Below are 20,922 nucleotides of genomic sequence, written 5' to 3'. Positions count from 1 at the left end.
GGGGGGTCCTCCAACATCCAGGAGTATACTAGAATCAAGGCCAGTCAACAGACCACCTTATTCTATAATCAAACCCCAAGGGCATCAAAGAAGAAAAAAGCAAAAAAATCCATCCAACAGACAGCAGTTTCAAAGATTAAATAGTCATCAGCCCACACAAATGAGAAAGAACCAGTATAAGAACTCTGGCAACTCAAAAAGCCAGTGTCTTCTTACCTCCAAACAATCGCCCTAGTTCCCTAGCAATGATTCTTAACCAGGCTGAAATGGGTGAGATGTCAGATGTAGAATACAGAATAAGGACAGGAATGAAGATCATCAATATACAGGAGATAGTTAAAACCCAATCGAAGAAATCTAAGGAGTATAATGAAACAATACAGGAGGTGGTAGACCAAATGGCCATTGTAAGAAACAGGCCAGGCGTGGTGGCTCACATCTGTAATCCCAGCACTTTGGGAGGCCGAGGTGGGTTGATCACCTGAGGTCAGGAGTTTGAGACCAGCCTGGTCAATATGGCAAAACCCCGTCTCTACTAAATACAAAAAATTAGCTGGGTTTGGTGGCACATGCCTATAATCCCAGCTACTCGGGAGGCTGAGGTGGGAGAATAGTTTGAACCCAGAAGGTGGAGGCTACAGTAAGCCGAGATTGCACCACTGCATTCCAGCCTGGGAGACAGAGTGAGACTCTGTCTCAAAAAAGAAAGAAAAGAAAAGAAAGAAAGAAATTGATCTGATAGAGTGAAAAACACAATAATGTACTTGTAGGTACTAACAGCAGAATCAACCAGGCTGAGGAAAGAATCTCAGAGCTTGAAAACTGGCTCTCCTAAATAATTCAGTCAGATGAAAATAAAGAAAAAAACAATAAAGAATAATGAACAAAACCTCCAAGAAATATGGGATTATGTAAACAGACCAAATCTATGACTCACTGGTGTCCTTGAAAGAGAAAAGAGAGGGAGAGAAACCAAGGAACTTGGAAAACATTATTTCAGGATATCGTCCATGAAAATTTCCCCTATCTTGCCAGAGAGGCCAACATTCAAATTCAGGAAATGCAGAGAACCCCTGAACAAATGCTACTAAAGAAGGCCATTCCAAGACACATAATCATCAGATTCTCCAAGGTCAAAATGAAAAGAAAAAAGGCAGCTAGGCCTGGACGCAGTGGCTCATGCCTGTAATTCCAGCACTTTGGGAGGCCAAGGCTGGTGGATCACCTGAGGTCAGGAGTTCGAGACCAGCCTCACCAACATGGAGAAATTCCATTGCTACTAAAAATACAAAATTAGCCGGGCGTGGTGGCACGTGCCTGTAATCCCAGCTACTCAGGAGGCTAAGGCGGGAGAATCGCTTGAACCCGGGAGGTGGAGGTTGCAGTGAGCCGAGGTTGTGCCACTACACTCCAGCCTGGGTGACAGAGCAAAACTCCAACTCAAAAAAAAAAAAAAAAAAATAGGCAACTAGAAAGAAAGGGCAGGTCACCTGCTAAGGGAACCCCATCAGGCTAACAGCAGACCTGTCGGCAGAAACCCTACAAGCCAGAAGAGATTGGGGGGCCTATATTCAGCATTCTTAAAAAACATAATTTTCAACCAAGAATTTCATATCCAGCCAAGCTGTTTCCTAAACAAAGGAGAAATAAGATACTTTTCAGACAAGCAAATGCTAAGGGAATCTGTTACCAACAGACATGCCTTACAAGAGGTGCTGAAGAAAGCACTGAATATGGAAAGGAAAGACCATTACCAGCCACTATAAAAATACACTTAAGTACATAGACCAGTGATACTCTAAAGCAGCCACACAAACAAGTCTGCATAATAACCAGCTAATAACATGATGACGGGATCAAATCCACATGTATCAATACTAATCTTGAATGTAAATGGGCTAAATGGGCTAAATGCCCCCAATTAAAAGGCACAGAGTAGAAAGCAAAACCCAGTGGTATACTGTCTTAAAGAGACCCATGCAGTGACACCTATAGGCTTAAAGTAACAGGATGGAGAAAAATTTACCAAGCAAACAGAAAACATAAAAAGGCAGGGGCTGCTATTTTAATTTCATGCAAAACAGACTTCAAACCAACAAAGATCAAGAAAAGATAAAGAAGGGCATTAAATAATGGTAAAGGACTCAATTCAACAACAAGACCTAACTATCCTAAATATATATGCACCCAACCCAGATTCATAAAGCCAGTTCCTAGAGACCTCCAAAGAGACTTAGATAACTACACAATAATAGTGGGAGCTTTGAATACCCCCAATGACAGTATTGAACAGATCATCGAAGCAGAAAAATAACACAAATATTCAGGACCTGAACTCAACGCTTGACCAAATGGACCTCATATAAATCTACAGAACTTTCCAACCAAAAACAACAGAACATACATTTTTCACATCTGCACATGGTCCATACTCTAAAATCAACTGCACATATTGGGCATAAAACAATCCTCACCATATTCCCCAAAACCAAAATCATACCAACCAAGCTCTCAGACAATGCAGTAAATATAGAAATTAATGCTAAGACTATCAATCAAAAGCATACAATTACATGGAAATTAAAAACCTGCTCCTAAATGGCTTTTGGATAAATGATGAAATTAAGGCAGAAATCAAGAAATTCTTTTAAACTAATGAGAAAAAAGATACAAGATCTCAGAACTTCTGGGACACAGCCAAAGCAGTGTTAAGAGGGAAGTTTACAGCACTAAACACCCACATCAAAAAGTTAGAAAGATCTCAAATTAACAACCTAGTATCACAACTAGAGGAACTAGAGAAACAAGAACAACCCCAAGACTAGCAGAAGACAAAAAATAACCAAAGTCAGAGATGAACTAAAGGAAATTAAGAGGCAAAAAACCATACAAAAATCAATAAATCCAGGAGCTTTTTCTTTGAAAGAATTAATAATACAAGGTAGACTGGTAGGTAAACTAATTTAAAAAAAAGAGAGAGAAGATCCAAATAAACACCATCAGAAATGGCAAGGGGTGCATTACCACTGATCCCCCTAGAAATACAAAAAACCCTCAGAGATTATTATGAACACTTCTATACCTAAAAGAAATGGATAAATTCCTGGAAACATACAACCTCCAAAGATTGAACCAGGAAGAAGATTGAATCCCTGTAAAGACTAATATTGAGTTCCAAAATCAAATCAGTAAGCCATGACAGTAAGATTGTAAAAAGGCCAGGCATAGTGGCCTTTCTATACCAGAAAAATACAAAAATTAGCCAGGTATAGTGGCACATGCCTGTAGTTCCAGCTACCTGGAGGCTGAGGTGGGAGGACTGCTTGAGTCTGGGGGGTTGAGGCTGCAGTGAGCCATGATTACACTACTGCACTCTAGCCTGGGTGACAGAGCAAGATCCTCTCTCAAACAAAAAAATCAAATCAGTAATAAAAGCCTACCAAACAGAAAAAGCCCATGACCAAATGGATTCACAGCTGAATTCTATAAGATGTATAATGAAGAGCTGGTACCATTCTCATTGAAATTATTCTAAAAAATTGAGGAGGAGGAATGCCTCCCTAACTCATTCTATGAGGCCAACATTATCCTGATACCAAAACCCAGCAGAGATACAACAAAAAAAGAAAACTTCGGGCCAATATGCTTGAGGAATATGGATGCAAAAATCCTCAAGAAAATACTAGCAAACCGAATCCAGCAGCACATCAAAAAGCTTTTCCACCATGATCAAGTAGGCGTCATCCCTAAGATGGAAGGTTGGTTCAACATACACAAATCAATAAATGTGATACACCACATAAAGAGAACTAAAAACAACCACACAATCATCTCAATAGATTTAGAAAAGGTTTTCAATAAAATTCAACATCCCTTCATGTTAAAAACCCTCAACAAACTAGGCACTGAAGGAACATACCTCAAATAATAAGAGCCATTCATGAAAAACCCACAGCCAACATTCTACTGAACGGGCAAAAGCTGAAGGCATTTCCCTTGAAAACCAGAACAAGACAAGGATGCCCTCTCTCACCACTCCTATTCAACATAGTACTGGACGTCCTAGCTAGAGAAATCAGGCAATAGAAATAAATAAAAGACACTCAAAGGAACACAGAAAGTCAAACTCCCTGTTTGCAGACAATATGATTCTATGCTTAGAAAACCCCATAATCTCTGCCCAAAAGCTCTTTAATCTGACAAACAACTTCAACAAAGTTTCGGGATACAAAATCACTGTACTGGCTGTGCACAGTGACTCATGCCAGTAATCCCAGCACTTTGGGAGGCTGAGGCAGGTAGATCACTTGAGGCCAGGAGTTCGGACCAGCCTGGCCAACATAGCTAAACCCTGTCTCTACTAAAAATACAAAAACTAGCTGGGTTTGGTGGCCCACGCCTGTAATTCCAGCTATTTCGGTGGATGAGGCATGAGAATCGCTTGAACCCGGGAAGCAGAGGTTGCAGTAAGCCAAAGCCACACCACTGGACTCCAGCCTGGGTGACAGAGTGAGACTCTGTATCCACACTGAGAGCCAAATTAAGAATTCAATTTCATTCACAACAGCCACAAAAAAAAGGATAAAATAAATAGGAATACAGCTATAACCAGCCATAACCAAGGAGGTGAAAGACGTCTACAACAAGATTTACAAAACACTGAAAGAAAGAAAACACAAATGACACAAACAAATGGATAAACAACCCATGCTCATGGATAGGAAGAATCAATATTGTTAAAATGGCCATACTGCCCAAAGCAATTTACAGATTCAATGCTATGCCTATCAAACTACCAATGACATTTTTCACAGAATTAGAAAAAACTATTTTAAAATTCATAAGGAACCACAAAAGGGCCCAAATAGCCAAGGTAATCCTAAGTGGAAAGAACAATGCTGGAGACATCACATTACCCAACTTCAAACTATACTATAAGGCTATGGTAACCAAAACAACATGGTTCTGTTACAAAAACGGAAATATAGACAAATGGAACAGAATAAAGAGCCCAGAAACAATGCCATACATCTACACAATCAAGAAAAACAAGCAACAGGGAAATAACTCTTCATTCAATAAATGATACTGGGATAACTGGCTAGCCATATGTGGAATATTGAAACTGGACCCCCTCCTTACACCACATACAAAAATCAACTCAATATAGATTCAAGACTTAAATGTAAAACTTAAAACTATAACAACCCTGGAAGATAACCTAGGAAATACCATTCTGGGCATAGAACTTGGCAAAAATTTCATAATGAAGATGCCAAAAGCAATTGCAACAAAAACAAAAATTAACAAATGGGACCTAATTAAACAAAAGAGCTTCTACCAGCAAAAGAAACTATCAACAGAATAAACAGACAACCTACAGAATGGGATAAAACATTTGTGAACTACACATCCAACCGAAGTCTAATATCCAGAATCTATAAGGATCTTAAATTTACAAGAAAAAAACAATACCATTAAAAGAGCGGGCAAAGCACACAAACACTTCTCAAAAGAAGACATATGCGCAACCAATGAGCATATGAAAAAATGCTCAACATCACTAATCATTAGAGAAATGTAAATCTCACACCAGTTAAAATGGCTATTATTAAAAAGTAAGAAAATAACAGATACTGGCAAGGTTACAGAGAAAGGCAATGCTTACACACTGATGGTGGGAATGTAAATTAGCTCAGCCATTGTGGAAAGCAGTTTGGCGATTTCTCAGACAACATAAAACACAATTGCCATTCAACCCAACAATCCCATTATTGGGTATATGCCCAAAGGAATATAAATTATTCTACCGTAAAGACACATTCATGCATATGGACATCACAGCACTATTCACAATAGCAAAGATATGAAATCAACCTAAATGCCCATCAACAGTAGACTGGATTTTTTAAAATGTGGTATATATATATATACATATACATACACACACATTGAAATACTATGCAGCCATAAAAAAGAATGAGATCATGTCCTTTGCAGCAACATGGATGGAGCTGGAGACCATTATCCTAAGCAAACTAACACAGGGACAGAAAACCAAATACTGCACATTCTCACTTACAAGTGGAAGCCAAACTTCTGAGTACATATGGACACAAAGAAAGGAACAGACACCAGGATCTACTTGACAGTAGAGAGTGGGAGGATGGTGAGGATCAGAAAAGTATCTATTGAATACCAGGCTTATAATCTGGGAGACAAAATAAATCTGTACACCAAACTCCTATGACACGCGATTTACCTACATATAACAAACCTTCCCATGTACTCCCTGAACCTAAAAGTTAAAAAGAGAGAGAGAGAGAAATAATTAGGGCAAAGATGACAGACTTTATTACACAAAGATATAACATTTCTGTCATCAGCCGGGCACGGTGGTTCATGCCTGTAATCCCAGCACATTGGGAGGCCAAGGTGTGTGGATCACCTGAGGTCAGGAGTTCGAGACCAGCCTGGTCAATATGGTGAAACCCAATCTCTACTAAAAATAGAAAAAATTAGCTGGGCGTAGTGGTGGGCACCTGTAATCCCAGCTACACTGGAGGCTGAGGCAGGAGAATCGCTTGAACCCAGGAGGTGGAGGTAGCAGTGAGCCAAGATTGCGCCATTGCACTCCAGCCTGGGCAACAAGAGTGAAACTTCATCTCAAAAAAAAAAAAAAAAAGAAAATTCTGTCACCAAAAGATTCCACAAGCAACACTGAAAGCAAACATCAAGTGTGGGGGAAAAAATCTCCAAATATATTCCAAAGGGCTAATATTGCCAATATAAAGAGCTATTACAAACCAGTAAGAAAATTATAGGAATTACAATGTAAAAACAGACAAGATAGGAACAGGTAATTTGTAAAGGAAGAAATAATGGGCAAAAATAACCTTATTCTAACTGAATGCAATACATCAAGAGTAGGATTATAGTGTGTACACATATATATATATGTATTTTTGGAGATGGAGTTTCGCTATTGTCGCCCAGGCTGGAGTGCAATGGCACCATCTCAGCTCACTGCAACCTCCGCCTCCTGGGTTCAAGCAATTCTCCTGTCTCAGCCTCCCAAGTAGCTGGGATTACAGGCACGCACCACCACAACTGGCCGATTACAGTATATAATGTATAGTGTATTCATACAAACCTGTAATATTGCTCTTTCAGGTAACAGTGAAATGTCACATTTTAGAGTCTCATCTACAAGAGAGCCTTCAGAAGAACTTTGTTCAGGAAAATTGGATTCTTCTGCAGCAGCTCTTTTGAGTATTAACCTATTTTTCCATTTTTTGAATTGAAGTTCATGTTTTAATATCTGCAATGAAAATAATTTTAAAATTCCATGGAATTGCTGTAACGATCAAGAGAGATGACAGACATAAAGCACAGTGCTTGACACAAGAATAGAACAAATTAAACATTATTTATGATTGTCATCATTACCACACAAACTATAATTTTTCATAAGCATGTTTAACATTCTCTGAACTACCAAAGTATTACAGATCATTTCCATTAGTTGTCATAAAACATTGGCACAGGCAGCTACCTTAAAAGGCTGATCTAGTCTCCTCTTTCACAGATGAGGAAGTGAGGACCACAAAGTCAAGGCTCTGGCAATGATAAAACTGGTAATTGGTGTATGGAGTGAAGGTGATTAACATACGGATAACAAAAAAGGGAAGTCAGAGGTAATGTATTTGGGAAATTGCCAAATTTATCATCACAGGAAGTCCCCATTTTAACTCTTGATACACTTCTGAAAACTGTGTAATAAACAAAGGTAGTAAGTATTTCAGTCACAAACATATACACACAACATTGAGGTAATATATATTGATGTAATATATATGTGTGTATGTGTGTGTGTGTGTATACACACACATATTAGAGCCTGAGTTAGAACACATATGGAGCGCTTGACACACAGGTGTTCCCTGCCTCTGCTCCCAGCATACACTTGCCAGCCTCACTCCATTTAAGGGAATGTAGAATGATTGTTAGGTCAATAAATCATGTATCTAGAAAAAAAGTTCTCTAAACACACAAGTAACTATATAATACACATATATCTTAACGATAATATTATTATAGTATATATAATATACATTATATATATTAATGTATATCAACTGTGTGCAAAACATCATGCTCAGCATACAGAGACTACTAAGAGAACAACACTGCCTGCTCTCAGGGATTTTTGGTTTGTTTGTTTTTTGAGAAGGAGTTTTGCTTTTGTTGCCCAGGCTGGAGTGCAGTGGCGTGATCTCGGCTCACTGCAACCTCCACCTCCAGGGTTCAAGAGATTCTCCTGACTCAGCCTCCCAAGTAGCTGGGATTACACGGGCCTGCCACCATGCCTGGCTAATTTTTATATTCAGGGATGTTTAGCTGAAGCGGGTGTACAGGGGCAGACTGGTCATGTACTGTTACCTATTTCACTATTAGACAATCAGTGATCAGGCATAGAGGGCAGTGATCAAAACACTAGCTTAATATACAGAGTGGTGGAAAACACTGAATGAGCAGACTAATATAGTGTTAGGTAGCCAAAGTAGAGCTGTTTCACTGGTAACACTGAGAAGGTAGCGTGCAAAAGGCAAAGCCTACAGGACAGCATACAAGACCACCAGCTCAAAACCTATACATTATAAACTTCCAGAGAGCACCTCAAGTAACCTTTGAGATGCTTAAAGCTCAGCACAGGCTCTAGCACTGTTTCAAGCATACATAAGTAATAAATCTCCTCATACTCTTTTGCTGCATGTATGCTATTGTTGGTCTCAACATATGAACCAAATTCAGGCGAGTGGGAGCATTGATCCATGGGGCAACCACAAAAGAAGGGGATTTAACTTCACCCCACATTCTCTTTCCTATTTACCCTTACTTTGTATTTCAAAGAATATTAATAAAATATCTCCTACTAAATAATGTAACTACAGAAAAAAACATCCAGCATGTTTCTATGTCTGATCATAGTGTTACTCTGAACATACTAAACCAATAGTAAGTAATGATATACTAATAGCTGAAGTAAATTTTAAATTATTAAGTTAAAGAACAAGAATCCCAGCCAGACGCAGTGGCTCACGCCTGTAATCCCAGCACTTTGGGAGGCCGAGGCGGGCAGATCACCTGAGGTCAGGAGTTCAAGACCAGCCTGGCCAACATGGTGAAACCCCGTCTCTACTAAAAACAAAAAAAAATTAGCTGGGTGTGGCGGCAGGCGCCTGTAACCCCAGCTACCTGGGAGGCTGAGACAGGAGAATCGCTTGAACCTGGGAGGCAGAGGTTGCAGTGAGTCGAGATTACGCCATTGCACTCCACCCTGGCCAATAAGAGCAAAACTCTGTCTCAAAAAAATAAATTAAAAAAAAGCAAGAATCCCTTCAAAAGTAGATAATATTCAGGATTTTAGTATTTTCCACACACAGTATTATTATTTGAGGCAACATGAATATAACTGAAAAATCCAGATTCTTAAAAAAATTGTTTCAATATACAATACCAGCTCATCTTCTTTCTTTTTACTCTTAAGTCTTGCTCTATTCCGCCATTTTGTTAGGATAATGGACAGCTTGTGACAATAGATGATCTGCTGTATCCGCAATAGCGTATCTGAAGGAAATTTACTAGATTACTGTATATATTAATAGTTATAGCTGTTTCCAAAAAACACAAAGTGATTTAATATTCTATCATGTTTATAATATGAGCCAATGTCACATCTGATCATTTTTGTTTGGTTTTATTTACACTTGAAATTAATTACTTTTGATAGCATTAGTACTCTCGAGACTTTATTAACCTGGAAACATCACCTGTGCCCTTAGAAATTAAGATGTAATAGCTGCAATAGAAATGTCAAGACATGTATCATTTCTTTTTTTTTTTATTTTTTTTTTTTTTTTTTTGAGACGGAGTCTCGCTCTGCCGCCCAGGCTGGAGTGCAGTGGCCAGATCTCAGCTCAGTGCAAGCTCCGCCTCCCGGGTTTAGGCCATTCTCCTGCCTCAGCGTCGTGAGTAGCTGGGACTACAGGCGCCCGCCACCTCGCCCGGCTAGTTTTTTGTATTTTTTAGTAGAGATGGGGTTTCACCATGTTAGCCAGGATGGTCTCGATCTCCTGACCTCGTGATCCGCCCGTCTCGGCCTCCCAAAGTGCTGGGATTACAGGCTTGAGCCACCGCGCCCGGCGTCATTTCTTTTTTTTAAAACAAGGTTGTTCTTTGTAAAACCAGAACTTCTGAACTTTTTCATAAGAAATACAGTCATAAGGTAGCATTTAGATCCAATGCCTCTGAATTTAATTTTATGTCCTATGATTAACCAGTTCCTAACCCTTCATTACACTAATGTTAAAATCTTCAGAGGGTCCACTCTAACTGAGATACCAACCACAGCCAGTCAAAAAGAAATGAATCCCTGGTTTGCAACAGCCATAAACAAGTTATTATCAGGAGAGCTGCAAAACAATCTAACCGGAAGACAAGAGCTCTTGCAGCTTATACTGAGTGGGCATGGATCACATTAATGTACCTCCCACTCACTCAGTATAACCCCCAAGGTCTTAAGAGAAAATAATTTTTATTTTTAAGTTTCATCATATATACATTAAATGTAATATTTGTAAAAAGCATAAACCTCTTTACAAAAATAGTCAGTTTTGGTACCTGTCCATATTATTTGGAACCCACCTAGCTCTCTATTACATAAAAAAGCTCATAGTAGATTCTATTTATATTCATGTATACATACACACAAATGCACACAAGATGTGATTTTAAATATGTCTGTTTTCTATTAAAATAAAATCCTTTGAGACAAATTTCATTAAGTATTTTTAAATTAGCAGCTCTACCTTCATTTCATGACAGTTGTCTAGACATAAAAAAGACAGGTTCTCTAAGTATACAAAATATGCTTAACTGTTAGTTTTTTTTATTATTTCAATAAATGGATACAAAAAGTAATTGCTACTAAGTAAGAATTTACTTTTAAGTTTTTCTTTCTGGTCTTCCATATAAGAGTGCCAGTGATGAAATACAGATTTCTGAAGTCTGAAATTGTAACATGTCACTGCTCTGTTCATTTTTTCAGCCAGGGCGACATTTTCATTTGTACGAGCTACGTCTCTCCAAGTGCTGCAGGCAGAAGACATTTCCTTAAAAATAATATTCTGATATTAGGGCAATATATCAGTCAATAAATTAAGGGGAACAAAGAACGACATCTCCTTTATGATCTCAAAAGCCACAGCATAGAAAGAAACTTCTACAACTTGGGTATGACCTGAAGAATTCCTAATAGTAATAGAGAAAATGGAGATTATATGAGTCATATATCTTTTGGATAAAATAAAGAAATCATGGGATGAAATCATGTTGTCATAATTCCAATTTACCAAAAGAACCACCTAATGATGTCTTTTTTTTAAAAGGAATCTAAATTCCAAAACATATTTGGCTCCAAGGGTTTCAGATAAGTTGACTGTGAAAGTATATTTTAATTTTAAAGTTTTGTTTTTTAAGAAAAGATAGTTATACCTTAAAGAAGTAAAATACATATTTTAACTAAGTAAAAGCTGATTAAATATAAAAGAAATATATAATACAAAATGGTAGAAACATGATTAAATAGATAAAATCAGCACAACTGGTCCAAAGTGAATTTTTCTTTGTACGGAGGATATCAAGAATAAAAACACAAAGAGGAAGAAATTGTTTATAAAAATCACATTCTTACCAAAAATGAGACTTTACTAAATGTCCAGTATAAAAGCTACAGGCTTTTATCATCAATTCTGGAGTCATCTAAAGTAAATAAATAATTGAAATAACCAATATTAGAAATAAATGGAATGCACAGACTACCTCTGCAAGATACTCAAGAAAAAGAGAGCAATGGATGCCAAGACAGAAGGGAATTGGGCAGCTGGAGACAGGAATGAGCTGAAAGAATTATATACCATTTGTGTTTTGGAATTTAGTGTATTTCTATAGCAATTTTTTTAAGTTAAAACCACGGCTTAATATATTTTCCCATTATATCTCACTTAGTTTGAAACATTTTGAGTTAAGCAACATGGCATTGTTATGATAATCTATATTTACAATAGTATAGAATTGCAGTTCTGCTGTTCACTATTAAAACAATGATTTTCTGAATCATTCTGAATCAAACAGAATGATTTTCTCAAGGACACAAACTGAGATTCTCTTTTCAACATAGTGGAATTCCTCATTTACCAAGCAGGAATAGGAAAACCACATAAATTTGAAGTCTGAAGTGTGGACTATGCTTAAAGAGATGCAAATTTATCACTTACAAACTATTCACAATAACATGTGGCAACAGCTAACTGAAATCATCTACACCTTCTGTGCATTCTTTAATAAGTAAAGATATTATTATATTAACATATTTATTATATGCACATGGCTACTGCTAGGTGTTAATGGTGTTAAGTTTTCCTCTTATTTTATTGCCACTTTGCTTACTATATAGAAATACAAACATATGAGTCACATCTATTTGGTGTATAGGTAAGTTTAGTCCAAATCTATACCAAAAGCCAGGAATTCTGAATTCTACTTTTCTAAGGCAAATGTTTTCTCCTTCACACATTGCTGTAAATACTTTGTTAAATTAACAGATATGGCATATATATGTACAAGAAAGGCCCACAGGACCCCTGACATGTGAAAATCCTCACTTTTGATGGAGATTAAATGCAAATTATGCCTACAGTGAGGGAAAACATAAATGATTCAAGACATTCTTCACTAAATTCAGATTTTTATAGAAGAAAGGAATCCAGATAAGTAAAGAAGGAGTATTGAGGATATTATAGCAGACAGGATAAAAACCAAGAAGGGGATGAGGTGGCAGAGGCAAACAAATTTCATTAACATTACACTTTTTCAGTACTATTGTAGGTCCCTAAATTTCATGAGCCTGATTCTTCTTAGACGATATTACCTGAAAAGTCCTAAATAAATAACTACAGTAAATGATATGTCATAAAATGAGTATATGATCAAATGAATGTAGTTCAAAACATTATAGTAATAATGACTTTGAAAAGAATTATTAAAATTCAGCAAGCACCATTTGAACTCAAGTTTTCTGACGATCAATTCTTTAATACAGCATAGAAGTATTTTCTATTCTATTATTGAAAGTAGTTTAAATCCTCATTAATTCACGATTTATAATATACCAGAATTTTTGCTGTTCTAATATTCATTTTTTAAGAGTTTCTCCTCATAAATTTTATTTTAACTTTACATTTATTGTTCTCCCAGTTTGGAAGGAAGGAAGGAAGGGAGGGAGGGAGGGAGGGAGGAAGGGAGGGAGGGGAAAAGAAGGAAGGAGAGAAACAATTAAAATCACAATTTTTCCTTATTATTACTATTGGTATACTCTTGTTTTCTTCACAGGGAAAAACAACTTTAAGAGAGCATCTCCAAGGGACTAATATGCAAGAGGACTCCAGCCCAGTAATGCCCTTCCCCACTTGGGGGTGGGCATGTGTTGACTTCACTGCAGCTCCAAGGAATCTCTGGCCAATTCAACCATTGGGCACATGCCTGGACCACTTAGTCACATGGCTTCACTTCCTCCATTCACGTTTCCACCACCCACACTCCAGCCAATGGCTTCCCACCCTTCATAGTCGTTGCATATTGTTTAACTGCTTCTGATTGGAAAATACTCTTCCTCTCACCTTCTAATTCCAGCTAGCAGTGTTTTGCACAGAGTAGGAGTTCAACAAATATGTATGTATTGATCGATCAACAGAATTAGAAAACTGCTTAGATGCAAGCCAATTCTCTGCCATCTGACTACCACAAATGGAGGGCAAAGGATTCTGGTAACAACTTTGTGGGGAAGTCAGTGGATAAACAGCAAGTTAGTGCTGGCTACAGATGGCCTCAGAGTGCCCTCACATAACACTCACACCACAAGTGCTGCTGTCCCCAGACACCTGTAGTTATAAATAAAGTGAGGGAGGAATGGACAGTGCATCACAATATGATTTCTGAGAGTCCAGGTACACTGTAAGGTTAATTTCTAGTCTGGAAATAAAATAAAAAAATTCTACCATAAGAGATAATTTTTAAAGTTAAAGAGTGGGAATGTGTAAATAAATAATGAATTAGTTGTGAAAGATTTTTCATAATATCTAGTTAGGGTCTGACACTCCTTTTTTAGGCCAGTGGCCTACAGGAAGCCAGCTGGAATCACCTGTGAAACTTCCTGTAAACTACCCAGGTTCACTTCCCAAGATTTCTTAGCCCTCCACTCTTACCTGCTCTAAGGAATTACTGCTGTGATTAGTCACTATTATGACCAAGAGTATGTCTTATTCCTCATGTACACTAGGAACAGAAGAGTATTAAGGCCCAATTTTTTTTTTTTTTTTTTTTTTTTTTTTGAGACAGAGTCTCGCTCTGTCGCCCAAACTGGAGTGCAGTGGCCGGATCTCAGATCACTGCAAGCTCCGCCTTTCGGGTTCACACCATTCTCCTGCCTCAGCCTCCCGAGTAGTTGGGACTATAGGCGCCCGCCACCTCGCCTGGCTAGTTTTTTTGGTATTTTTTAGTAGAGACGGGGTTTCACCGTGTTAGCCAGGATGGTCTCGATGTCCTGACCTTGTGATCCGCCCATCTCGGCCTCCCAAAGTGCTGGGATTACAGGCTTGAGCCACCGCGCCCGGCTAAGGCCCAATTTTTAAGCTGAGTTCTAGCAGTATACAATAGCACACACACTAGTTTCAAGGAAACGTATTTGTATAGATTAGGAGAGAAAAATAAGTGAAATATAAAACTGATTTCTTTTTGAAAAGATTATATGTAGTATGATTACAACCCAGTCCTGAAAAAATAGCTTATAAAAAAATTTCATTCCTCTGCCAGGGTTGGAGAAAAAAAGATTTAAAATTTCAAACTTACAGAGAAATAAAATAAACACCTAATACCCATAGTCATGTTTAACATTGTCAACATTCTGCCATACTTGCTTTTTCTATTTTAAAGTATATAAATTAAGACATCATGACATTTCATCCCCCAAATCTTATAATATCCATCTCTTAAAAAATGAGTACATTTTCTTTGCAACCACAATTCCATTATCCTGCCTTAGACACTTAACAGTAATTGCTTAATATCATTGTACCCATGCCATAGCCAACTCTCTGGAATTGGCCTCCAAATGTCTTATACGGTTTGTTCAAACTAGAATCCAGATAAGGACCATATATTCGCATTGCAAACTCAGTTTATGTGAGGATTTCAACAGCTACAGAAAAAAAGTTTTAGTTTTTCCTTCTCCTTTTCTATATTTTCAACATTTAATGAGTTGTGGAGGTGGGGTAACACTGGCCTAAATCTAACGGATTCTGTTACCTGGGTCTGTCTAATATTACATTCTAAAAGTCAGTCAGGCATGGTGGCTCACACTTGCAATCCTAAAACTTTGGATGGCTGAGGTGGGAGGATCCCTCAAGCTCAGGACTTAGAGAGTAGCCTGGACAACATAGTGAGACCTTGTCTCTACTAAAAATAAAAAATCAGCTGGGTGCGGTAGCATGCACCCATAGTACCAGCAACTTGGGAGGTTGAGTTTGGAGAATCACTGGAGCTCAGATAGAGGCTGCAGTGAGCAAGCTATGATTGTGCCACTGCACTCCAGCCTGGGCAACAGAGTGAGATCCTCTCTCTCTCCGCTGTCTCTCTCTCTCTCTCTCTCTGTCTCTGTCTCTCTCTCTCCCTCCGCCCCCAATACACACACACGTGCACACACACACACACACACACACACACAGTTCTAAAAGTCAATTTAAATATTTTTGGTTTTTTGTTTTTGTTTCTTTTTTCTTTTCCTATCCTCTGAAAGAAAAACAAGAATGGGGATAGGAATGGGGAGCCACATGGCATCTGTCTCTGCCACCTGAATCAGGGGTCTGACTCTTAGGGAAGAAAGAACTGCAGGCAGAATCCAAAAGAACTGCTCCTATGAGGCACACAGCACTATTTGTGCAATACAAAGTGAAGGAAAGGCATGTTCCTCACTACTGTACAGCACACATAGCACAAAGCCATCAAATTTCATGTGAGTTTAAATTTTGCAAACTTAAACTAACATGATACAAACAATATTACAAGAGTCTTACATTATGCCAAATTTTGAAATAATACAATCCTTCAAATTAAAATTTTACTGAGGGGTATTTCCTTTCGAAGCTGGTGGGAAAACAAATTAAAAGTTTAAGTTCTTGCCACAAAGTGGTACTATTTCAGCAGGTAAACAAATGTGGCTTTAGTCTTGAAGTATGAGTTTGAGTTATTAGCAGTCTTCAGAAAAATACGGCATCTTGTGAAAAGTGTGACCAACCAGTGTGGTCTGAGTAAAGCCGGCAGGCCAAGGGAAAGGAAGAGTATTTGGCACTTAAGGATTTGCAGGTGTACAGCCTGGAGCACCAGCTCAGGCAGACGTTGGGGCTCTTAGGAAGACCAGGGTGGCAGTTCTAGGGTTCCCCTTCAGATGGCCTCACTGGTTCCAGACAGACACTAGGAGGAATTCTTGAATTCACATGGGATAGCTTTGGGATTCCCAGACACAAATGGGTGGAACTGGAGGGGAAACTGACCTCCTGTGTTATGAAGACAGGAGCTAGAGGCAGTGAAATTTGGGATACTCCTATTAACACTGTTCTACTTGTATCCCAGGCTGGTGAGACCTGGGGAAGTATTGTACTAAATGAAAAAATAATGAAATCCTATTATAAATCATTACTGTTGACTTAACAGATACCAAATTTATGGCTCATTAATATAAGTAGTAATTAGTCCCATTAATTTTTAATTTTGTAAGATATTATCCATTTACTATATGTAAAAAAATGCATTTAAGTAACAGCTATAGAAAAAAAAAAAGTTTCAGTTCTATAAAATAAAGTACCTAGTAAAGTATTAAGAATCTGGCAAGACTCAAATGTAAAATAAATGTAAATCATTAACTTTATATTATAATTTTTAGCTTTCAGCATACTGTAATATTATTTTTCTTCTAGCAAGCAATTCCCTTTTGTGCTCAGTTAACCCATGAATCAAAAGATTATATACAAAATTGTCTTAACATAATTCACCATATTATAAAGTACCATGCCTTTACTTCATTAATGAGCTTCATTTATATCCCACATAGTATCATTCTAGAATAGGGGTCTCCAACCCCCAGGCCACAGACTGGTACAGGTCCATGGCCTGTCAGGAACCAGGCCACACAGCAAGAGGTGAGCAGCAGGCAAGTGAGCATTACCTCCTGAGCTCCATCTCAGCAGCCGCAGCATTAGATTCTCACAGGAGCACGAACCCCACTGTGAAGGGTGCATGCAAAGGATCTAGGCTGCGCATTCCTTATGAGAATCTAACTAATGCCTAATGATCTGAGGTGCAACAGCTTCATCTTTAAATCACCCCCACCACCCCACCACAGCCCATGGAAAAAATTTATTCCATGAAACCCATCTCCAGTACCAAAAAGGCTGGTGACTGCTGTTCTAGAATAATAGTAGCAAAATAGAATGGGGATTATAAATATGTGTTGAATGGATATGTCTAATTTAAATCCCTACCAACTCTGGTTTTTTTTATTTTTCAAAAGCCCTGAAAGTTAATAACAATAGTAAAAAGAAGCCATGTCTTTAATACAGAGAGAACATATCTTTACATATAGCAGCACAGCATGCATGGTATGAAGTGTTGAATTTTCATGATAAGTCATTTTCTTATTTCTTGATATCCTGAAAAGTACTTATTTATTTATTTATTTATTTATTTATTTATTTATTTATTTTGAGACAAAGTCTCTATCTGTCACCCAGGTTGGAGCACAATCTTGGCTCACTGCAACCTCCACTCCCCAGTTCAAGTGATTCTCGTGCCTCAGCCTCCCCAGTAGCTGGGATTACAGGTGTACACCACCACACCCAGCTAATTTTTGTATTTTTAGTAGAGACGGGATTTCACCATGTTGCCCAGGCTGCCCTGGAACTCCTGGCCTCAACTGATCTGCCCACTTTGGCCTCCCAAAATGTTGGAGTTATAGGCACGAGTCACAGTACCTGGCCCCAAAGAGTCTTTAATACCTAAAGGGCTTTTGTGCCTGGACAGAAATGCTCACTAACATTTGTACTTTAATGCTTTTTATGAATAAATACATATTTAAATAAGTACAATTTTGGAAACTCAATGTTTCTTAAACATGTAATGTATGTTACCAACTTCATTAAGTCCCTGAAATAATTTAAACTACAATTACAATTTACAAACCCATTCCTTAGAACACCTAAAATGCCATAAATAGCAGACAGAATATACAAAAATATCATTATTATATGTTACACTTAAACTTATCCTAAACATGAATCTAGTTCACATCTTCATTATTTTCACATTTCACTATTTTTTACTCCTTCCACATTACAGCCCTAGCAGATAACAGCAATGTACCCAGTTTCAAAAGAAATGAAATATCTTTGCAGAGCCAACAAGGGTACAGGATCAACCAACTGATTATCAACCAACTGATTCTCGTTTGGGGCACAGGCACTGTCTGCCTCTCCCAAATGATTAAAACTCCAGCCCCTAAGGGTCCTAAGATTAACTTTCCTTTCCATAGTTAAACTTTGTTCATCAGTAAGACTTTTCAAATCCACATCTTTCATTTACATTTTAGGGTTTTTTTACATGGTGCTCCTCTGTGACATCATTATTTTAAAATATTTTATATTTTATTATTTTAAAAGGTACAGTGGGTCATGCCTGTAATCCTAGCACTTTGGGAGGCTGAGGTAGGAAGATCACTTGAGGCCAGGAGTTTGAGACCAGCCAGGGCAACACAGCGAGACCCTGTCTGTACCAAAGGAAAAAAATTAGCCAGGTATGGTAGCTCACACCTAGTAGTTCCAGCTACTCAGAAGGCAGAGGCAGGAGGATTGTTTGAGCTCAGGAATTCAAGGTTACAGTGAACAATGATCATGCCACTGCACTCCAGCAAGAGTGACAGAGTGAGACTCTGTCTGTAAAAGAATATTTTTGGGCATGCTTCCAAGACCGTCAAGTAGAAACAGCTCCAGTCTGCAGCTCCCAGTGAGATCGACGCAGAAGACGGGTGCATTTCCAACTGAGGTACCCGGTTCATCTCACTGGGACTGGTTGGACAGCGGGTGCAGCCCACAGAAGGTGAGCTGAAGTGGGGTAGGGCGTTGCCTCACCCAGGAAGCGCAAGGGGTCAGGGAGTTTCCCTTTCCTAGCCAAGGGAAGCTGTGACAGACTGTACCTGGAGAAATGGGGCACTCCTGACCAAATACTGTGCTTTTCCCACAATCTTAGCAACCTGCAGACCAGGAGATACCCTCCCATGCGTGGCTTGGTGAGTCCCACATCCACAGAGCCTTACTCATTGCTAGCGCAGCAGTCTGAGATCTACTGGCGACACTGCAGACTGGCAGGGGGGAGGGGTGTCCGCCATTGCTGAGGCTTGAGTAGCTCACAGTGTAAACAAAAAGGCCAGGAAGCACAAACTGGGTGGAGACCACCATAGCTCAGCAAGGCCTACTGCCTCTATAGATTCCACCTCTGGGGACAGGGCACAGTAGAACAAAAGGCAGCAGACAGCTTCTGCGGACTTAAACATCCCTGTCAGACAGCTCTGAAGACCGCAGTGGCTCTCTCAGCACGGCATTTGAGCTCTGAGAACTGACAAGACTGCCTCCTCAAGCGGGTCCATGATCCCCATATAGCCTGACTGGGAAACATCTCCCAGTAGGGGCTGAAAAACTGAAACAGGTGGGTGACCCTCTGGGATGAAGCTTCCAGAGGAAGGATCAGGCAGCAATATTTGCTGTTCTGCAGCCTCTGCTGGTGATACACAGGCAAACAGGGTCTGGAGTGGACCTCCAGCAAACTCCAACAGACCTGTAGCTGAGGGGTCTGACTGGTAAAAGGAAAACTAACAAACAGAAAGGAATATCATCAACATCAACAAAAATGACATCCACACCAAAACCCCATCTGTAGGTCACCAACATCAAAGACCAAAGGTAGATAAAATCACAAAGATGGGGAGAAACCAGAGCAGAAAAGCTGAAAATTCCAAAAAAACAGAGTGCCTCTTCTCCTCCAAAAGATCGCAGCTCCTCGCCAGCAACGGAACAAAACTGGATGGAGAATGAGTTTGACAAGTTGACAGAAGGAAGCTTCAGAAGGTGGGTAACAACAAACTTCTCCAAGCTAAAGGAACATGTTCTAACCCCATTGCAAGGAAGCTAAAACCTTGAAAAAAAGATTAGACAAATGGCTAACTAGAACGAACAGTGTAGAGAAGACCTTAAATGGCCTGATGGAGCCGAAAACCATGGCACGAGAACTTCATGACGCCTGCACAAACTTCAATAGCCGATTTGATCAAGTGGAAGAAAGGATATCAGTGATTGCAGATCAAATTAATGAAATAAAGCGAGAAAGCAAGATTAGAGAAAAAAAGTGAAAAGAAACGAACAAAGTCTCCAAGAAATATGGGACTAAGTGAAAAGACCAAATATACGTTTGATTAGTGTACCGGAAAGTGACGGGGAGAATGGAACCAAATTAGAAAACACTGTTCAGGATATTATCCAGGAAAACTTCCCTAACCTAGCAAGGCAGGCCAACATTCAAATTCAGGAGATACAGACAACACCACAAAGATACTCCTCGAGAAGAACAACCCCAAGACACACAATTGTCAGATTTACTAAGGTTGAAATGAGGGGAAAAATGTTAAGGGCAGCCAGAGAGAAAGGTCAGGTTACCCACAAAGGGAAGCCCGTCAGACTAACAGCAAATCTCTCGGCAGAAACC

The 20,922-nt window shown here is 38.9% G+C and overlaps 1 protein-coding gene across 10 annotated transcripts in view; it reads right to left on the bottom strand.

Annotated features, from left to right (window-relative positions):
- The window catches only part of FBXL13 (F-box and leucine rich repeat protein 13), a 303,981-nt gene that overhangs the window by 246,856 nt on the left and 36,203 nt on the right, over window positions 1–20,922 (bottom strand). For 8 of the 10 annotated variants that reach the window (XR_001881688.1, XR_001881732.1, XM_017853395.1 and 5 more), the window contains 4 exons: window positions 11,756–11,823; window positions 11,006–11,154; window positions 9,521–9,630; window positions 7,154–7,321 (listed from right to left, as the gene is read on the bottom strand). The exons of 1 other annotated variant lie outside the window; for it this stretch is intronic. Coding sequence is in view for 7 of the 9 variants with exons in the window: in XM_017853395.1 (XP_017708884.1) it covers window positions 7,154–7,321; window positions 9,521–9,630; window positions 11,006–11,154; window positions 11,756–11,823 (495 nt within the window). In the remaining 2 variants the exon portion in view is untranslated. Of the gene's footprint in view, window positions 1–7,153; window positions 7,322–9,520; window positions 9,631–11,005; window positions 11,175–11,755; window positions 11,824–20,922 lie in introns of all 10 variants that reach the window. One more of the 10 variants, XM_017853317.1, reaches the window with a different exon arrangement.

This window comes from Rhinopithecus bieti, unplaced genomic scaffold, assembly GCF_001698545.2.
Source record: "Rhinopithecus bieti isolate Rb0 unplaced genomic scaffold, ASM169854v2 scaffold_59, whole genome shotgun sequence".
In the NCBI taxonomy this organism is placed as follows: Eukaryota; Metazoa; Chordata; class Mammalia; order Primates; family Cercopithecidae; genus Rhinopithecus; species Rhinopithecus bieti.
Note: the sequence above shows the minus strand (reverse complement) of the source record. Positions and strands in the feature narration are given on the sequence as shown.